The sequence below is a fragment of the Ursus maritimus genome, unplaced genomic scaffold, assembly GCF_017311325.1.
Source record: "Ursus maritimus isolate PB19 unplaced genomic scaffold, ASM1731132v1 scaffold_12, whole genome shotgun sequence".
Lineage (NCBI taxonomy): Eukaryota > Metazoa > Chordata > Mammalia > Carnivora > Ursidae > Ursus > Ursus maritimus.
In genome coordinates, this window is record NW_024423564.1 from 9,640,019 (window position 1) to 9,659,302 (window position 19,284).

Consider the following 19,284-nt stretch of genomic DNA (forward strand, 5'->3'; position numbering starts at 1 on the left):
TGGCTCCCTTCCCCCACATACCAGCATATCATCAGGTTGTCAGGATTTGAAATAATGTGTGAGGGAAACACAGTATCCATTCTATGAGGAAGAAAAACCCAAAGGACACATTTATTTCTCAGAACTACCTAGATCCTTGGTTCTCTTTAGGAAGAAAAACTCCAAGGACTGACAATCCTATTCACATCTTCACAAGCATCAGAAAAACTCCACCAGTTTAATGAGAAGGACTCTGTTGCATGGTCTATGCGGTCAGATTTAGCCCTGCCAGAAACAGGTGATCTTAGACAGGTGCTAGTCCTGCAAGAAACCAGTCCCTCTTTAGGACCTCCTGAGATGTGCCGTAAGAATCTGACCCGTGTCTCTGAGAATGGATTTCCAAGCTACCCACCCAGAAACTTCTAAAAAGAGAGCAGGCACTGAGCTCCGACATGTTTCTGGGACACTGGTTAGAGTATAGGGGAGCCACATCCCCAGGACAGTCCTTAGCCCTGTGCCTTACATAGCAGGAACTCTCTGATGACCTCTGACAAAGGGCTTAAATACTAACCCATGAAAACCTCTTTTAGAAATTGATGATACATTACGCAGCTTTGCTGAAAAAGTGTTCGCCTCTGAAGTCAAAGATGAGGGAGGCCGTCATGAGATTTCCCCCTTTGATGTGGATGAAATCTGCCCAATTTCTCATCATGAGATGCAAGCACACATATTCCACCTGGAGGCCACGTCCACCTCCATAGAGGGCAAGAGGTAAGCGGTGTAAGGGGACTGCTGGGACACTGGGACACTGGGACACGGGAGGGGGAAGTGTCAGGGCAGATGGTTCAGTGTGTCTGAATGACAATTCAAGTCGGAGGAGAACAGTGCCAGAGCTAAGAATTCTTCTCGCTCCCCAATACCCCCCACCCCAGCACTGAATAAGCTAGGGCAAGGTTACCAATGACTACAGGAAGAAAACAGTAGACCTCCTCGAGTGCTAGGAGCAGACTGCCTGTGAAGACCAAGGTCATGCTGAAAGCCTTCTAGCATGTTCCCGAAGGCCCACGGTTCCAAGGGATACCGGGAAGAAGGGAATACAGTCATGTGATGCCTCTTCCCATATGGTTGGATCCTGTTTCTGACTCCCTGCTGACATTTTAATTTTCCCTTTTTGTCCTCAAAATGAAATTGAACAGTGAAACATCAATCTATTGCAATGAAACTCCCAATGAAGCCAAAGTTAAATCCTTTTATTTTTGCATTTCAAACTCAGAAAAAAACGTTTCCATGGACGGAAGACCGTTAATTTGGCCATTCCACAAAGTGAAACATCTTCCACCAAACTGTCCCACATCGACGAATACATTTCTTCGTCTCCAACCTACCAGACAGTTCCTGATTTCCAGAGAGTGCAGATCACTGGCGATTATGCCTCGGGGGTGAGTGGCTCCTTGCCCCTCAAATGCAGCTGCTGGGAAGACACAGCTTGGTTGTTTCAGCTTCCTTGCCTTCCTCCCCTTCCCAGAGGAAGGTGTTCGCTAACTTGTCCTCTGTTATACTCCCTTACTGCCTCTCAACACCGATATGCCATACCTTATATTTCTGTTTTGCTTCATCATCTCACATAATTTATCCTCTTTTATCTCATTTGCTTGCACATGGAGAATATTCTGTAGAATGCAGTGTGTGTTACAGAATACACTAGACAAATTTGAGCACAGAGACCACGAGAACAGCTGGGGGGCTCTTCTCACTGAGGATATCACAAAGCAGGACAGGGAGGCTTGGGAGGCACCGGGGGCTCTTGGGCAGCCCTAGACTGGAGAGAAGGGCTGTGGGTAGCATAAACCAATCAAAGAAAACAGATGGGAGGAAAGAAAGGGAGATGAGAAGAGTGGAGAGCCCAGAGAAAAGAAGGAAGATGAAAGACAGGCTAGAAAATTCGAACGGGGCTATTGTTTTTTTTGACCAACGGTCATCTCCAATTTCATTACGGATGCTTACACAGTACGTTATTGCCTGGAATAGACTCTAGTTATGCCACAAGGATAGTAAACTCATGTCACAAGCAACCTGACCGGCCTGTCCTATCCAGAACAGTTGGGCAATTAATAAATCTCTGCCACATGGACTTGCAGAATCAGCATCATATTGGTGAAACTGATGGCTAGCTCTCAGTCTGGGCTCCAAATATAGTTTTAATGACCCGTCCTAAGCCCCCTTCTCATGTAACTGACCCACTTAGGGTCAGTCCCAAGATACTTAAAAATGGCAGAGCAAGGAAATAAACACGATTCTTGTTGATAACATGGGTGTTCTGCAAATGGCAGGCATTTAGATGGTGAATAACCGAAAGATGATGTTTAATAGAGACAGGGAGACCTCCAGAGTTAAAAAAAAAAAAAAACCATAAAAATTAAGAGACAAACTTGATACCTCTGTGCTTGGTAGAAACAAAAATAAAAAGAAAGAAGATGGGAGGGAGGACAGGGTTCACAGAAGTCAGGGAGTAGCTGTTTCTCCTCTGAAAGCTGGAGGGCACCTGAAACCATGGCCTGGAGTCTTTGAAGAAGCAGGTGTGGCTGTTGGCTGAATGTGGCTGAGCTCATGAGCACCACTTACCAGGTTGTAGTCTGTGCCCCGTCGGTCCCCGCCCTTGTAATTGAACAGAGAGGTAGGGGGATCAGGACTCAGTTTCCAAGGCCATTAATCCCTGGTAATCAAGTGATTCCATTTAATCAGGTCTTCCTGAGCACCTACTCTGTGCAAGGCGGTGTGTGCTAAGTGCTGAAGACACCAAGGTGAATATCTTTTCCAGCTCTTATCCTGGAAAAGATAGACCGGTGGCCCATTACGTGGCAAAGGAACAAACATGCCACATTGGAAGCAGACCCTTAGCTCTAGCACCTGTGTCAGACTCTCTTGGCCGAGGTCAGCAGGTCAAAGACTTCAACTGATTAGGACCAATATCTGGACCTCAAACCCTGGGAACACGCTTACGTTGGTCCCAGAAAGTCTTTGGGCTCTGATGATGAGCATTCAATGAATTCAAGTTATGACTCCTTGGGCATGCCAGGCCCAGCCATGAGTCGGGGATGGGGCAAGGGAGAGGCCAGTTCAGGAAATTTCCAGCAGTTCTAAGAACATGTGACTCTAGAATCTTGCTATTTTTAGCCACGGGTAAAATTCTCTTTAAAACCATCCAAAAGAGGGGTGCCTGGGTGGGGAAGTTGGTTAAGTGTCTGACTCTTGATTTTGGCTCAGGTCCTGATATCAGGGTCCTGGGATCAAGCCCCACGTTAGGCTTTGTGCTCGGTGTGGAGTCGGCTTAAAGATTCTCTCTTCTCCCTCAGCCCCTCCCCGCACTCTCTCTCTCTCTCTCAAATAAATAAATAAATAAATAAATAAATCTTTTTTTAAAGGAGTTTAAAACCATCCAAAAGAAAGGATGATGTTCTGATCCATTTCTAACTGCAGAAGGCAGTATATTCGTGACGGGGGTGGCGGGATATGTGACACTTGATTCATCCCTGAATATTTCCCTCACTGTCCAAAAAAGCAGTCTGAATTCTCACATGAGAGTCACATCATCCTTCAGTTGAGATACTGTCTTCAGAAGCCCATACGTAAAACGTCCATACGGTACCTGGAAGGAAGAAAGTATTCTCCGTGTTAGAATGGAGTCTTTCAACCACACTTGCTTGAGAGTCACTGCTTTCTAGCAAAACCCCAAACAAGCACCAGACGATATAAGCAAAGACTTGCAGAACAGGTGAGCTTCAGTAGAAACGGAAGAGTTGGAAAAACTTCAGGATCAGCTCCTGGAGAAAGACCCTAGCGCCCAAGTCAAGTCGGAAGCAGCCGCGTGGGCAGGCAAGGCTCAGCGTGGGCAGCAACAGCAGGGGACTGGGGTCGTACCAAAGACAAACTTTACTGGCTTCTTGGATTTTCACAGGAGCGACTCTGATACTCTGACATTTTCTTGGCAGGTTACAGTTGAAGACTTTGAAATGGTTTGCAAAGGTCTATATAGGGCATTGTGTATACGGGAGAGGTATATGCAGAAGTCATTTCAGAGGTTCCCTAAAACCCCTTCCAAGTACTTGCGGAACATCGACGGTGAGGCTTGGGTAGCAAATGAGAGCTTCTACCCAGGTAAGTAATTTTCTTATGCAGTGTATGAAATCGATCTTTAGGTCAGGTATGCTCCTGGATTACAGTAGCTCCCCCCCACCCCATCCATGGTTTGGCTTTCTGCGGCTTCAGTCACCCGAGGTCAGCTGAGGTCCATGAACAGATGATCCTCCTGATTTATTGTCACATCGGTAGTGGCCTCATGCTACGTCACAATGCCCACGTCAAGCACCTGACTTCATCTCACGTAGGCATTTTATCATCTCACATCATCATAAGAGGAAGGGTGAGTATAGGGCAATGAGATATTTTGAGAGGGGCACCTGGGTGGCTCAGTTGCTTAAGCATCCAACTCTTGATTTCAGCTCGGGTCATGACCTCAGGGTTGTGAAATCGACCCCCACGTCAGACTCTACGCTCAGTGGGGAGTTTGCTTGAGATTCTCTCTTTTCTTCTCCCTCTGCCCCTCCCCCCTGCTCACACTCACTCTCTCTCCCAAAATAAACAAATCAAATCTTTTAAAAAAGATATCTTGAGAGAGATCACATTCACCTAACTTTTATCACAGCAAATTGTTAGAATAGTTCTATTTTGTTATCGTTGTTGTTAATCTCTTACTGTGCCTAATTTATACAAAAATGAGTAAGTTGATAGACCAGTAGCCCATTAATAGGTATGTAGGTATAGGAAAAGACATAGTACGTACAGGGTTCAGTATTATCACAGTTTCAGGCATCCCCTGGGGGTCTGGGAACATACCCCCTCTGGATAAGGAGGGACTACTGTATAAATAGTCCGATCTAAAAATATCATTGTCATCTTTGACTCCATCGTCTCTCCTTCCCACATGCACAATTGCATGATTAATTCCGTACAATATCTCTCCAAATCTCCCCTTTTTGTTATTCCCCGAACCCTAATTTAGGCCTATACTCTCCTTGTCCAGATTATTGCCATAGTTTCTGACCTACTCTGTTAAATTCTAATCTCCTTCCCTTTTGGCTCATATTCACGTTAGTGCCAGCTATTAAAACACAGATCTGAGCATATCCTTCTCCCACCCGAAACCTTTAATTGCTGCCCATTACTTACAAAGTTAAGTCCAGTTTTTAGCCTGGCATTCAAGGCCTACCATGAACTGTCCTCCTAACTACATTTTCTTGATTGATTTTTGGACCTGCACCCTCAACCTATTTCTACATCTAGCTTATCTGCTCCACCTCTGTTCTGGTGGGACTATTTCCTGTCCTCCACTTGGTTCAGCACTTTCTTGCCCCCGTACTGTTGTCGTGCTGTGCCCTGTGCCTGAACAGGGGGACAGTTCACTTTTTCTCTGTACGTCCTAATGTCCAGATCCAACCTCATCCTTCAATGTACAGCCCACATACCATCATTTCTGGCCTTGCTTTAACCTCTGGATAAATCTAAACTATATGTTTTGACTTTCCATAGTACTTTGTTTACATATCTCACTTTTTACTCTCTGCCTTAGGTGAAGTACCTATTTTTCAATAATCAGATTTTAATGACTTCACGGATTTCTGTTGGGTAACTGTGCCATCATTTATTTAACCAACTCTCTTTTGTGGGCATTTAGATTCTGACTTTTAAAAATTTATTTCCAATAAGGCTACAATAAATGGCTTAATATAAACATCTCTGTGTAGTCGCTTTACATCTTTCAGAATCTTCTTCTAGGATTGAAATTTCGAGGGAGGCAGATATTAAAGTGTTTCTGAACTTTCAGATTGTTACATCATGAAAGATTTCCAGTTCTGCCACTTCTTCTCTATAAGTCCTTTTAATATTAAAACCATTTAAATGGTTTCCGTTTGGTAATTGGTTTACCTATTTTTCTACAATATCGACATTTAGGATATCTGTTTTGCCTTTATTTCTTCTAAATTATGCTTTATCTCTCTGGGATGTTTAAGAATAAAGATTTGAAAATTAAGATATGACACAGCAACATATTGTTTCACTTCTCTCATGTTCCTTAGCTCCCAGTTTTGAATAGAAAACGAGTGACTTTTTCTTTCTATATTATTTTCCCCACTCTAGCCATTAGTCATCACTTGCAAACTGGAGACTTCCTGCTGCCTTGGGCACATACTTGTTGAAAGTAAAAGGCTAAGTGCCTTATAGGGCCATGACAGCATAGAATTTGCTCTTGGCTTTCTTAGACTGAAATTATTAGCATGGAAAGAAAGGGACATTTACCCACAAAATCCCTTCTCAATTCCTTTAGCAGAGATTGTAAAATTGTATGTGCTTTAAAAAGTGGGTAATATCAGAGAAGGAGACAAAGCATGAGAGACTCTGGACTCTGGGAAACAAACTGAGGGTTACAGAAGGGAGGGGGATGGAGTGATAGGGAACCAGGTGATGGGTATTAAGGAGGGCACCTGTTGGGATGAGCACTGGGTGTTACACACCACTAATGAATCACTGAACACTACAACAAAAACTTACGATGCACTGTATGTTGGCTAACTGAACACAACGAAAAATAAAAACTAAAATAAAAAATAAAAACAGCTCTTTCTATACCTTCAAAAAAAAGGTGGGTAATATAACAAGAACTGTAATTCTTATAGTAAGAAATTATTTTATATTTCCATTTATATTAAAACCACTCTAGGTGGAGCACAAAGGGTGTTTAGGGCAGTGAGACGATTCCGTATGATACTATGAGTGGATTCGTGTCATTATACATTTGTCAAAACCCGTAGAATGTACAACCCCAAGAGTGAGCTCTAAGGTAAACTATGGACTTCGGGTGATTAGGACCTGCCAGTGTTACGTTCATCCATTGTGACAGACGTCGCACTCTGGTGGAGGGTGTGGAGAGCGGGGAAGCAGTGCCTGAGTGGGGATAGGAGGGTATGGGAACTGGGCACTTGGGGCTCAATTTTACTACAAACCTAATACTGCTCTAAAATAGAAAGTCTATTAAAAAATAACCGATCTACGTGAAGACCTTCAGTGAAGGTTTTTTTTTTTTTTTAAGGAAAAGATCTAAATTCTACTTTTTTTTTAAGATTTATTTATTTATTTATTTGACAGAGATAGAGACAGCCAGCGAGAGAGGGAACACAAGCAGGGGGAGTGGGAGAGGAAGAAGCAGGCTCCCAGCAGAGGAGCCTGATGTGGGGCTCGATCCCAGGACTCTGGGATCACGCCCTGAGCCGAAGGCAGACGCTTAACAACTGAGCCACTCAGGCGCCCCGCCCTAAATTCTACTTTTTAACTGTAGTTTGACTTTTATTTCTCTGCAATTATCTCATAAGCTAATAAAATATTCTAAACAGGAAGCCTTTGATAACTTACTGTAGTAAGATTATTTGTAAGTAGTGTATCAATTATGTGAACAGTACTTCTAAAGAACTTGAAAATCATTCTTACACTAGATACAATCTTATTTTACACTACTAATTTAGTCACCTTTGGAAAATAATATAAAAATAAACTTTAGCTTAGTCCTGGATAATTATAGCTTATGACGTACAGAATTCCAGACTAATGAAATCTTACAGCATTTCATATTTTGGTTATTTTTATGTGGCCATTTATCTTCTTTCTTGATCTATTACTCTGTGTTTTATTGAAAAAGTCTTCACCCCTCCTGTGAAGAAAGGAGAAGACCCCTTCCGAACAGATGACCTCCCAGAAAACCTCGGTTATCACCTCAAAATGAAGGACGGCATAGTTTACGTCTATCCTAATGAGGCAGCCCTCAGCAAAGATGAGCCCAAGCCACTTCCTTATCTAAATATGGACACCTTCTTAGATGATATGAATTTTTTACTTGCTTTAATTGCCCAAGGACCTGTGTAAGTGTTTAATGATCCCTGAACTATTGCGACTCCCACCACTACTCCCGGGCTCCACCCCCACTACGCCCACCACGACCGCTACCACCGCCGCCGCCCCCACTACTACCACCACCCACACTACTACCACCACGACCACTACTACCACCACCACCAACCACACTACTACTGCTGCCACCCCCACTACTACCGCCGCCACCCCCACTACTACCGCTGCCACCCCCACTACTACCACCACGACCACTACTACCACCACCACCAACCACACTACTACCACCGTCACCCCTACTACTACCACCACCACCATCCCCACTACTACCACCGCCACCCCCACTACTACCACCACCACCACTACTACCACTACCACCCCTACTACTACCGCCACCACCATCCCCACTACTACCGCCTCCATCCCCACTACTACCGCCTCCACCCCCACTACTACCACCGCCACCTCCACTACTATGACTACTACTCAGAGTAAGAATGAGTATTTACCGAGTGCTTTCTATGTTCAAACACTATGTGAAACCCTTCATGTACATTATTTCCTCCCTCCTCACCATCATTCCCTGAGGTGGGTACATGTATAATTGCAGTTTTATAAGCTGAGACTTTGATGAGTTAAGTAATGTACCCAAAGTTACACAGCTGGCTGAGCCAGGATTCAAGCCCGAATGTGCCATCTTCCAAGCCGGGGCCCTAAGCCTTGAGCAACATTGTCTTACCTGGCTTATTATAATTATTATTATTATTAAAGTCATCCCTACACCCAACGTGGGGCTTGAACTCACAGCCCTGAGATTAAGAGTCGCATGCTCTTCCAACTGAGCCAGCCAGGTGCCCCTCTCCCCTGGCTTTTAAATTCCTTTCCAAATCCTCCCTCATTATTCTGTCCAACTTTGAGGAAAAGATTGAGCTCTGGGAGCCCAATACTTTTCAAGTGAGATTAACTGCACACTGAAATGTTTGTTCCAGTAATTGTTTCTTATAAGTAATAAGGGTCCTGATGGTTTTGAAATTGTGTCTGTTTTCCTTAAGTGTCTGAATGTTTCAGAATTATGTGATTTAATTTTTCACAGTAAGACCTATACCCACCGGCGCCTGAAGTTCCTCTCGTCCAAGTTCCAGGTGCATGAGATGCTCAACGAGATGGATGAGCTAAAGGAGCTGAAGAACAACCCCCACCGAGATTTTTATAACTGCAGGAAGGTAAACATTGCACTGCTCAGAGGTCACTGCTGGGCCAAAACATTAATCCAATTAGTTCTTGAGTGGGGCAAGAAAGATACTGTTTCTCTGGTTACTGTAAGATTCCTGCAGGTTCAGGGGCGCCTGGGTGGCACAGCGGTTAAGCTTCTGCCTTCGGCTCAGGGCGTGGTCCCAGCGTTATGGGATCGAGCCCCACATCAGGCTCCTCCGCTAGGAGCCTGCTTCTTCCTCTCCCACTCCCCCTGCTTGTGTTCCCTCTCTCGCTGGCTGTCTCTATCTCCGTCAAATAAATAAATAAAATCCTTAAAAAAAAAAAAAAGATTCCTGCAGGTTCAGTGGACTTAGTGAACCCAGATGAATGATTCTAGAAGGTTAAAATGCCATTTCTATTGTTTTCCACGCAGAAAGGTTTACCACATTCCTGCCACAAAAAGTTACCATGATCACGAACAACAAAAATAACAAAAACAAATGAAATCTCAAAAATGGCCATTCAAAGATTTGGAAGATCTTTATTCTAGTCCTTTTTCTTCTACTTCCTGACTCTAAGATATTGGGGGAAGTGATTAAATATTTCTGAGTTTCAGTTTCCTCATTTGTGAAATTGGGAAATACATCTGCTCAGTCCAGCTCACGAGAGGACTGTGGGTATCAAATGCACTAAGGACAATGGAAAACTAATCAATTTAGAAACACTTCCAAGATGTGTTCTGACCATTCAAGTGATTGCAAGAAGTGGGGATAGACAATAGATGAGCAGATATTTGGGACCAAATCCTGGCTCAGCTGCCTGTATAAGCTTGGGTGAATTAATCTATCAAGTTTCCAGCTTATAAAATTGTAATCATGAAAATGTCCAGCTCATAAATGCCATCACTGGGCCATGGCTTCGTCATTTTGATCCTTTCTCCCTTCGGGATGAAAGCTGTGGTAGCTATTTCAGTTTGGGGGTGGAGAATGGTCCCTAAGAATTTTATGTGGATTAAAGGTAGGGAGTAAACTGGGTGCACAGATATCTAAGAGAAATGGGCATTATTATTACATCCTAATCCGTCACATTCTTGCAAGGGTACGAAGAGGTGCTATGGGTTCTTTTCCGCTGGGCCACGTTTACCAGCTGTCAGTCACACCCCTCTATTTATTCCTTTCTCCTGCCTCGGTGGGGTTTGCAGGCACCATAGCCTCTAACAGAGCAGCATGACTAAGGCTGATTGTTGGTTTTCTTCCTCTGAATATACACACAGGTGGACACTCACATCCATGCAGCTGCTTGCATGAACCAGAAACATCTGCTGCGCTTCATTAAGAAATCTTACCAGATTGATGCTGACAGAGTGGTCTACAGCACCAAGGAGAAAAATCTGACCCTAAAGGAACTTTTTGCCAAATTAAAAATGCATCCCTATGACCTGACTGTTGATTCTCTGGATGTTCATGCTGTAGGTTGAAAAAGATCATGTCAGTTTCATGCTCGCACTGAGAACCCTGCATGCCTTTCTCCTACAAACTCCCCCCTTCTCAGAGCCCTCTTAACTGTGTCAGCTGACCCTGCTGGCTGAAAGCACCCACAGACAATTTTGAGGTTCACTCATTGTCAACTGTCCCAGATTCCATTCTTGGAGCCCAACCCCTTCCCCTGTTCCCAGGCCCCTGTTCCTGGTGGCTATTCCCTAGCTCTCTATGTCCCATATGTCCCAGTATACATATGTCCTACGTATAATGATACACTTGTGCTCCTGTTTCCTGATTCAGGGACGCCAGACCTTCCAGCGTTTTGATAAGTTCAATGACAAATACAATCCTGTCGGAGCAAGTGAGCTACGAGACCTCTACCTAAAGACAGACAATTATATTGATGGAGAATATTTTGCCACTATCATCAAGGTGAGGAGGAACCAACCAGATCTATGGTACCTGGCCTGGTTCTTGAGGATGGGGAGGAAGAGAGGGAGGAAAGGTAGGAAGGAGAGAAGAGAGGAGGAAGCAAGGAGGGAGGGAAGGAAGGAGGGAAAGGGAAGAAGGAGGAAGTGTACTATCCCTGGGGCCAAGCACCACGGAAATGAATATAAGAATTTCTTTGGAAATGTCCACTGTAATGATTTTTAAAGACTTCTATGCCTGGGCTAGAGAAGCTGAGGGTGTGGATTTGGGACTGATTAAGGACTCTTTCAGGCTCTGGGAGTTGTAAGCCTGGAAAGAGGTGGGATCGGAATCCACCCTCATCTTCATGGCCTGAGCGCTAGGACATAGGAATGACATAGTGGGCTTGGGAGATGTGTGTTTTAGAAAGTAGGAGGCGTAAGGAGAACTGAATGTCTTTTGCAGGTGCCTCAGGTAGGGTAGCTCATCGTCCTTTGTCTGACTTTTTCACTCTCTAGCCTCCATTATGCCTTATCCGTCTCTTACCGATTAGATTCCTGTCATCTCTCCATTTCCTTAGATCTTTTTAAAAAGATTTTATTTATCTATTAGAGAGAGTAGCACAAGAGAGAGAGAGAGAGAGCGCAGGAACAGGGACAGAGGCAGAGGGAGAAGCAGACTCCCCACTGAGCAGGGAGCCCAACTCAGGACTCGATCCCAGAACCCCGGGATCATGGCCTGAGCTGAAGGCAGATGCTTAACCGACTGAGCCACCCAGGCGCCCCTCAATTTCCTTAGATCTTAACCCGGAATAGTTTCCCTCTGGCTTCCTTTCACACGTGGTCTGTTCGTGGTACCTACCTCCTGTCCCTAGACCCCACAGATTTAGACCACCTGAGGGACTTGTGGGAATTCCTGGCTTTGGACTCCTCTCTTGGCTTTGCAGGAGGTAGGTGCAGACCTGGTGGAGGCCAAGTACCAGCACGCCGAGCCCCGCCTGTCGATCTACGGCCGCAGTCCTGACGAGTGGAGCAAACTGTCCAGCTGGTTTGTCCGTAACCGCGTCTACTGCCCCAACATGACGTGGATGATCCAGGTCCCCAGGATCTAGTACGTACCTTCACATCGGAGACCCTAAAGCCTGGCTTCGTCCCACCTGTCAGACCTCCTCCACACGAATGAGGAATATGCAGTCACAACAAGCTTTGTTATAGCGGCACGTAGAACCGGGTCCTGGGTGCCTGGTTTTGTCCACGCCGGGTTCAGCACTCTTGACCAGAGACAGGAGTTAGGAAGATCATTTCAGTCCAGTTCTTTAACCGGGTTTTTTTGTTTTGTTTTGTTTTGTTTTTTTTAAAGATTTTATTTATTTGACAGAGAGAGACAGCCAGCGAGAGAGGGAACAGAAGCAGGGGAAGTGGGAGAGGAAGAAGCAGGCTCCTAGCGGAGGAGCCTGATGTGGGGCTCGATCCCAGAATCCAGGATCACGCCCTGAGCCGAAGGCAGACGCTCAATGACTGCGCCACCCAGGCGCCCCTGGTTTTGTTTTTTTTTTTTTTAAACACAGGACTTTAGGCAGATCACAAAATAACTTTTGAGAATATTTAAAACTTAGCTAGGATAAGAACTATGTACATTTGATTCTATTTTTTCTTTTTCTTGGTCTTCCTCTCTGTGTCCAGTTCATTCTTTCCCATGCTTATCTGGACTGGGATGTAGCTTTCTTGTATCAGAACCCCTACTACCATCTGCCGATCGTCTCATCTACAAGTGCTCAAGTTCTCCATAATCAATGAGTAATTTATCAATGGTATTACCGCCCGCTAATTACTCATTGCCCTCAGGGATGCTCAGTATCATTGATCTTTTATCGAACCTAAGTGTTTATATATTTTCTGGCCACCTGCCCCTGTGTCCTGTGTGCTCTGGCAACACAGTAGTTTTTTCCTGTCTCTTTAGCCAAAAAAGTAACTTTTTTGACTGGGGTAGAACTTCCTGTATTATATCATTATAGCAGAGAGGCAGTAGCTACAGTAGTTAGGAGCATGGACTCCGGACCTAGACTGGCAATACTTGAATCCTGGTTCTATTACTTATCAGCTGTGTGACCTTTGGCAAATTTCATGAGCTCTCTGTGCCTTGGTTTCATCATCTTTAAAATGGGGAGCACCTGACTGGCTCAATCAGTAGAGCATGTGCCTCTTGATCTCTGGGTGGTGAGTTCAAGTCCCACATTAGGCATAGAGCTTGCTTAATTTTTTTTTTAAAATAGGGTCATAATGGTACTTAACATATTGCGTGGTTATGAGAATTAAATTCACTAATATTTCTGGCTACTTAAAAGAGTGAATGGCATATACTGAGTGCTATATCAGAGTTTGTCAGATTGTCCCTGGCTACAGCATATCAGAAGTGTTCTTTTAAAAAAATTATTTATTTATTTGTCAGAGAGGGAGAGAGAGAGAGAGAAAGAGGGAGGCAGGGGGAGAAGCAGGTTCCCTGCTGAGCAGGGAGCCCAATGCGGGGCCTGATCCCAAGACCCCAGGATCATGACCTGAGCTGAAGGCAGACGCTTAACCAACTAAGCCACCCAGGCGTCCCCAGAAGTCTTCTTAATAACTATTTCATGCTCACCATCTTATACACCACAAGTAAATCACCGACTCTTGTGTGACATAGTTCCTATACTCTTCATTTTCTATCTGGACTTAGCTGTGAAGGTTAATATTTTTGCCACAGAGGGTTTGTAGAAGAGATGGGGACAACTGGTTCAGCAAGACATTTGTATCTCCACGCCCATTCTAAACTGACTCCCTCTTTATGGGTAACCAAGAAGAGTGTGCCTAGGATGGACACAGTCTTTTCCTGAACATGGCATTTGATGCCCTCATACAGGGGCTACCAATCCTTAAAATATTTTCTTCCTGAATTCTCTTCATTCTCGCCTCTAGTGATGTGTTTCGATCTAAGAATTTCCTTCCACACTTCGGAAAGATGCTGGAGAATATTTTCATGCCGGTGTTTGAGGCCACCATCAACCCTCAGGCTCACCCAGACCTCAGTGTCTTCCTCAAGCATGTAAGCATGACCCGTTAGGCCTGTCCCTGTGCATGACCCAGCACGCCCACGTAGCTGTGATGCATTTTTGCTGCTTATCTCTGACGTTCGGTCCTTGCCTTTGGGAGCTGAAAGTTTGAGGACCAGGATCCCTGTCGGACTGACACCACTGCATGGCTCCTTGTTCCGGACAGATTACTGGCTTCGACAGCGTAGATGATGAGTCCAAACACAGTGGACACATGTTCTCCTCCAAGAGCCCCAAGCCCCAGGAGTGGACAATAGGAAAGAACCCATCTTACACCTACTACGCCTGCTACATGTACGCAAACATCGCAGTGCTCAACAGCCTGAGAAAGTAAGTAGACGGACGAGAACGGGAGCTAGGAGAGGATTCTTTCTTTTTAAGGTTTTACTTATTTATTTGAGAGAGAGTGTGAGAGAGAGCACGAGAGTGGGGTGAGGGGCAGAGGAAGAAGCATACTTCCTGCCGAGCAGGGAGCCCAATGTGGGGCTCGATCCTGGGACGCTGGGATCATGACCTGCGCCAGAGGCAGATGCTTCACCAACGGAGCCACCCAGGCGCCGGGAAGGAGAGGATTCTATCTGACACAGCTCTGCTCAGACATTGGCTCCCTGGGTGGTCAGCCAACTGCCCTGCTGGGATGCTTCTGACCGACCCAAATCAGACACATCTTTCCCTTGTCTTTTTGTTTGGTTTCTTTCTTTATTTGGTAGCAGGAATGGGCATTTTGGAGCCTTCAGGGACTTTCACAGTTCCTTTTCTTTGGAAGTTTAGGAACCGATACTAATCACTGTGTCATGTATTTTATTTTATTTTTTTTTAAAGATTTTATTTATTTATTTGACAGAGATAGAGACAGCCAGCGAGAGAGGGAACACAAGCAGGGGGAGTGGGAGAGGAAGAAGCAGGCTCACAGCAGAGGAGCCTGATGTGGGGCTCGATCCCAGGACTCTGGGATCACGCCCTGAGCCGAAGGCAAACGCTTAACCGCTGTGCCACCCAGGCGCCCCATGTGTCATGTATTTTAAAGCTCCATACATGTTACCCTTCTTGATATACGTGGGTAAGGAATAGAGGAACATTACAACAGGGTTTTCTGGAAACATTTCCCCCCTCAAAAGCGTGAGCAGGAGAAAGGGGGACTTGGTGGTGACATTGGTAAATTTCCTGTTGAAACTGAAGGGAATCAGATCTTGACTTTCCTCCATACCCTCATATCCTTTGCTGCCTCTTCTTTCAGAAGTCTGTGGTCAGGAAGAATTAAGATTATAATTTGGAATTGCCAGTTTTGCTGAATCCTTTAGATGCCCCCACTCCCTTTCAGAGTGTTAACTTTTTTTCTACCAGATTTTCTTGTAAATCACTCCCTGCCCAGCACTGCTGCCAGGTCCTAGTCAGCCACCTGTGATCACTAAGGCAGCTCCCTTTCCCTAGGGAACGAGGCATGAACACGTTCCTGTTCCGACCTCACTGTGGGGAAGCTGGGGCTCTCACCCATCTCATGACAGCATTCATGACAGCAGATAATATCTCTCATGGCCTGAATTTAAAAAAGGTGAGTTGGAGGCTCTCTTCCGAATATTTTTTCTATTGGAACTAGAGGAGTAATTTTTTTTTCCTTATCGTTCTGTCACAAGTTATTATCAACACTAGAATCAAATGAAAGCAGAGCAAAAAAGATTTTTGAGGTTATGAAGTGCAGTTCATTCTACAGAGACCAGAGAAGTCAAAGGAGCTGCTCGATTACCTTACCAGTTAGTGGCAGGGATGAATTAATACAGATTTTCGGACTTTAATTTTAGAGCTCTGACAAGGGATAATTCAGAGGCACTTGGCTTACCTTAAACGGGTTTCCGCCAGATTTCTTGTTATAGCATGTTTTCAAATGCCTCTTTTGAGAGTCAGAACTTTCTCGTAGAGAAAAAAAAACAAAAACAAAACTGTTTCAAGGTGAAGTGTCTTCTCTGACAGAGACCATCTAACTTAGGCAATTACAACTCAAACATTTGGTTTGACTCAATGCTTCTGAAAATCGATGATCTCAAATAAATTTATTCTAAATAGTATTTCCATTTAAACACTATTATTCTTCTTTACTAAGGGATTTAAAGAACATGTGATCATTTTGTTGAAAGCTAGAAACGAGGTAGATCGTGGGGTTTTCACATTTCTAGTTTGTGCCCCTTTTTCAACGTCCTTAAATATTGTTTTTCACTTTTCCTTTTCAGAGTCCTGTGTTACAGTACTTGTTTTTCTTAGCCCAGATTCCCATCGCTATGTCGCCATTAAGTAACAACAGCTTATTTCTAGAATATGCCAAAAATCCTTTTTTAGATTTCCTCCAGAAGGGACTAATGATCTCGCTGTCGACAGATGACCCAATGCAATTCCACTTCACCAAGGTACACATACGGAATCTTGAGCAATACAAGCATATTTGGCGGGACTGTTGTTGCCCATCCAGAATTTTATCTATTTATTTATTTATTTGAGAGAGACTGAGCAAGCGAGAGAGAGAACACGAGCTGGGGGAAGAGCAGAGGGAGAGGGAGAAGCAGAGGGAGATGGAGTAGCAGAGGAAAAGGGAGAAGCTGACTCAGAGCCTCACACGGGGCTCCATCTGGGGACTCCGGGATTATGAGCTGAGCCAAAGGCAGATGCTTAACCAACTGAGCCACCCAGGCACCCCTCTTGCCCATCTAGAACTTTAAAGTCAAATCAAGGGATTTCGCTGTACTTTTTCTGCTGGATGCATGTTATTTTTTTTTTAATACACTCTTTCTTCTTTCCTTCTCTCTCTCTCTCTCTCTCTCTTTTTTTTTTTTGCCGCATTTAAATAAATAATCCAAGGAACCCCTCATGGAAGAATATGCCATTGCTGCACAAGTGTTCAAGCTGAGTACCTGTGATATGTGTGAAGTGGCAAGGAACAGTGTTCTGCAGTGTGGAATTTCTCATGAGGTAGACCTGTCCTTGACTGGTTGCCCTTCTGCATATAGGATCCGGTAACTGAGTACTGAAAAGATAGCTGGGGGAACACATGTAGAAAAATTATCCCACAAATCGTATGCTGTTACTAGGGACAGGGACTAGAAAGAAGTCTTCTATCTCTCTGGCTCTGCCTTTGGCAAGGCAAATAAAATACACTTGACTTCTCAGCAGACCATGCACACTGGGGCACTGGACGAGTGCTTTTCATGGTCTATTTTTTCCCTTTTGTCAGTAAGTAATATAAGGAAGGAATCTTTGTGGAAGATGTAATTATAGTCTATATCAGGATAAAGAGACAGCAGTCATTCTGCTTCCTTTTGTCTTACAGGAGAAAGCAAGGTTTCTGGGCAACAATTACCTTGAGGACGGCCCTATTGGAAATGATATCCGGAAGACAAATGTTGCCCAAATCCGCATGGCCTATCGCTATGAAACCTGGTGTTATGAACTTAATTTAATTTCGGAAGGCCTTAAATCAGGAGACTAAATTAAATAAACCAAATAATATTATGGGTGAGATTTTCATTGGAGAATATGAATAATAATAGTTACCAGTCATTGAATCCCTACTCTAAACCAATGATAGTACTAGATATTATTTCACTTAATCATTTTCACTTTATGAAGTAGACAATATTATCTTCATTTGGGGGAAGATGAGTAAACTGAGGTTAGTGAAGGTGATAACCTGCACAAGGACACATTTATTGAGTGGTAACTGGGGACATAGGTTTGTCTGACTCCAGAGTCTCCATGACTTTCAGGCAAAACATTTGCTCGTATTCTTGCCCCACCTTAAAATCTATTGATAACTAATAATAACTTGAGGCGGGGCAAAAATTTGAGCAAATGACGTGATTGGGAGAATATAGGCTTTCGGTTTATAGAATGAGATTTGCTCGAGGCACTTAGACCGTTGAAACGTCCTTTTGACAGGATGCAACAGAAGACCGGCATTCTTAGACAAAAACAGGTGTTGCCCAATATAGAAAATCCATACTTATGAGCTATTATGCTTAGGGAGAATTTATCTTACAAAAGGATTCTTAGTTGTAAGGACATAGTTGGCAAGAAAGTTATAGTCAGCTGTCCTTGTACATTTTAAATAACTTCACTTACCAAAGTAAGATACACATGTAACTTTTTAGAAACCTGCCTGTTTCTCAAGGCCAGCCAGGTGGAATTCCAATTAGCTAGACCATACTTCTACACATACAACTGTGTTGCCATCTAGTGGCTGGGCTGATAGTTCATTTCATTTATTAATAAACAATTACTGATCAAACAGCTCAAGTATCAGGGGCTATTTAGGCAGCAAAGGTATCAAGAATAAGATTTCATTCCTATTCTCAAGTTGTTCACATGTGAAATGATAAGATGGGTGGATACAAATGTGAAAAGGAACATTTTGTGAAACGTCTCAGAAAGTATTGACTTTTCAAATGGAAAAAAAAAATAAAGGCAGATTCCACTACATCAAAAACTAAGGATGTACTGTATGGTGACTAACATACCATAATAAAAAATTTAAAATAAAATAATAAATAATAAGGGCAAATTCCTGCATGTTTCCACATTCTATACAGGTAGCCATAAGCATGGGTGTGAGCCTGACAGCGTGTTTATACTAGCCCTAGTGTAAAAATCCTCTCCCTGGTTTCTGAAGTTGAACTTCTGTTTGTGGAATATTTGTAAGTACCTTAGAAAACCTGATTTTATTTTACCTTGTTCTCCATGTCATCAAAATAATACAGATTGCTAAATTAAACATGCTATTCTCAGACTTAAAAGGCATTAACTACCATTAGTTGTATCTCCATCTTACCCATGAGAGGGCAGTAGAATACATACATGTTAATTCCTTTATTACAGCCATAGAACCCCTGCCAGATTGGGTTTCATATTTGGTACTTGGAATTCAATCTGCCTCATTTTGCCAAATAATCTTCCTGAATGCAAAGTTTGGACTCTGAAATCAATTTGAATTTTGAAATGTTTTAAAATCATACTATTCTAGCTTAAAATTTCATCTTAGACAACTGTTTGGGAGATTTTCTAAATATAGAAAGATTTGGGGAGGGCGACACTGTTCAAAATTTAGGCAAACAATATTGACATCTATTTCCTCATCAAGGCACGATTTTTCAAATGTCTTGTCATTACTCCCCCCCCCCCCCCCCCCCCCCCCCCCCC

The 19,284-nt window shown here is 43.7% G+C and overlaps 1 protein-coding gene across 1 annotated transcript; it reads left to right on the plus strand.

Moving 5' to 3' along the window:
• The first annotated feature begins 577 nt into the window (after positions 1-577).
• AMPD1 (adenosine monophosphate deaminase 1) lies at positions 578-18,236 on the plus strand. The gene is made up of 14 exons (XM_008697747.2): positions 578-750; positions 1,253-1,418; positions 3,969-4,134; positions 7,727-7,946; positions 9,029-9,158; positions 10,403-10,597; positions 10,911-11,042; positions 11,965-12,128; positions 13,970-14,096; positions 14,270-14,433; positions 15,535-15,655; positions 16,329-16,502; positions 16,951-17,061; positions 17,420-18,236. Exons 1-14 carry the CDS (start codon positions 695-697, stop codon positions 17,576-17,578), a joined length of 2,085 nt encoding a protein of 694 aa, XP_008695969.1. The 5' UTR covers positions 578-694; the 3' UTR covers positions 17,579-18,236.
• The last annotated feature ends 1,048 nt before the right edge of the window (positions 18,237-19,284 follow it).

Coding starts and splice junctions, on each gene's coding strand:
- AMPD1 (XM_008697747.2), top strand. CDS start 695: ATGCAAGCACACATATTCCACCTGGAGGCCACGTCCACCTCCATAGAG. Junction 751..1,252: donor ACCTCCATAGAGGGCAAGAG/GTAAGCGGTGTA, acceptor TTTCAAACTCAG/AAAAAAACGTTTCCATGGAC. Junction 10,598..10,910: donor ATTCTCTGGATGTTCATGCT/GTAGGTTGAAAA, acceptor TTCCTGATTCAG/GGACGCCAGACCTTCCAGCG.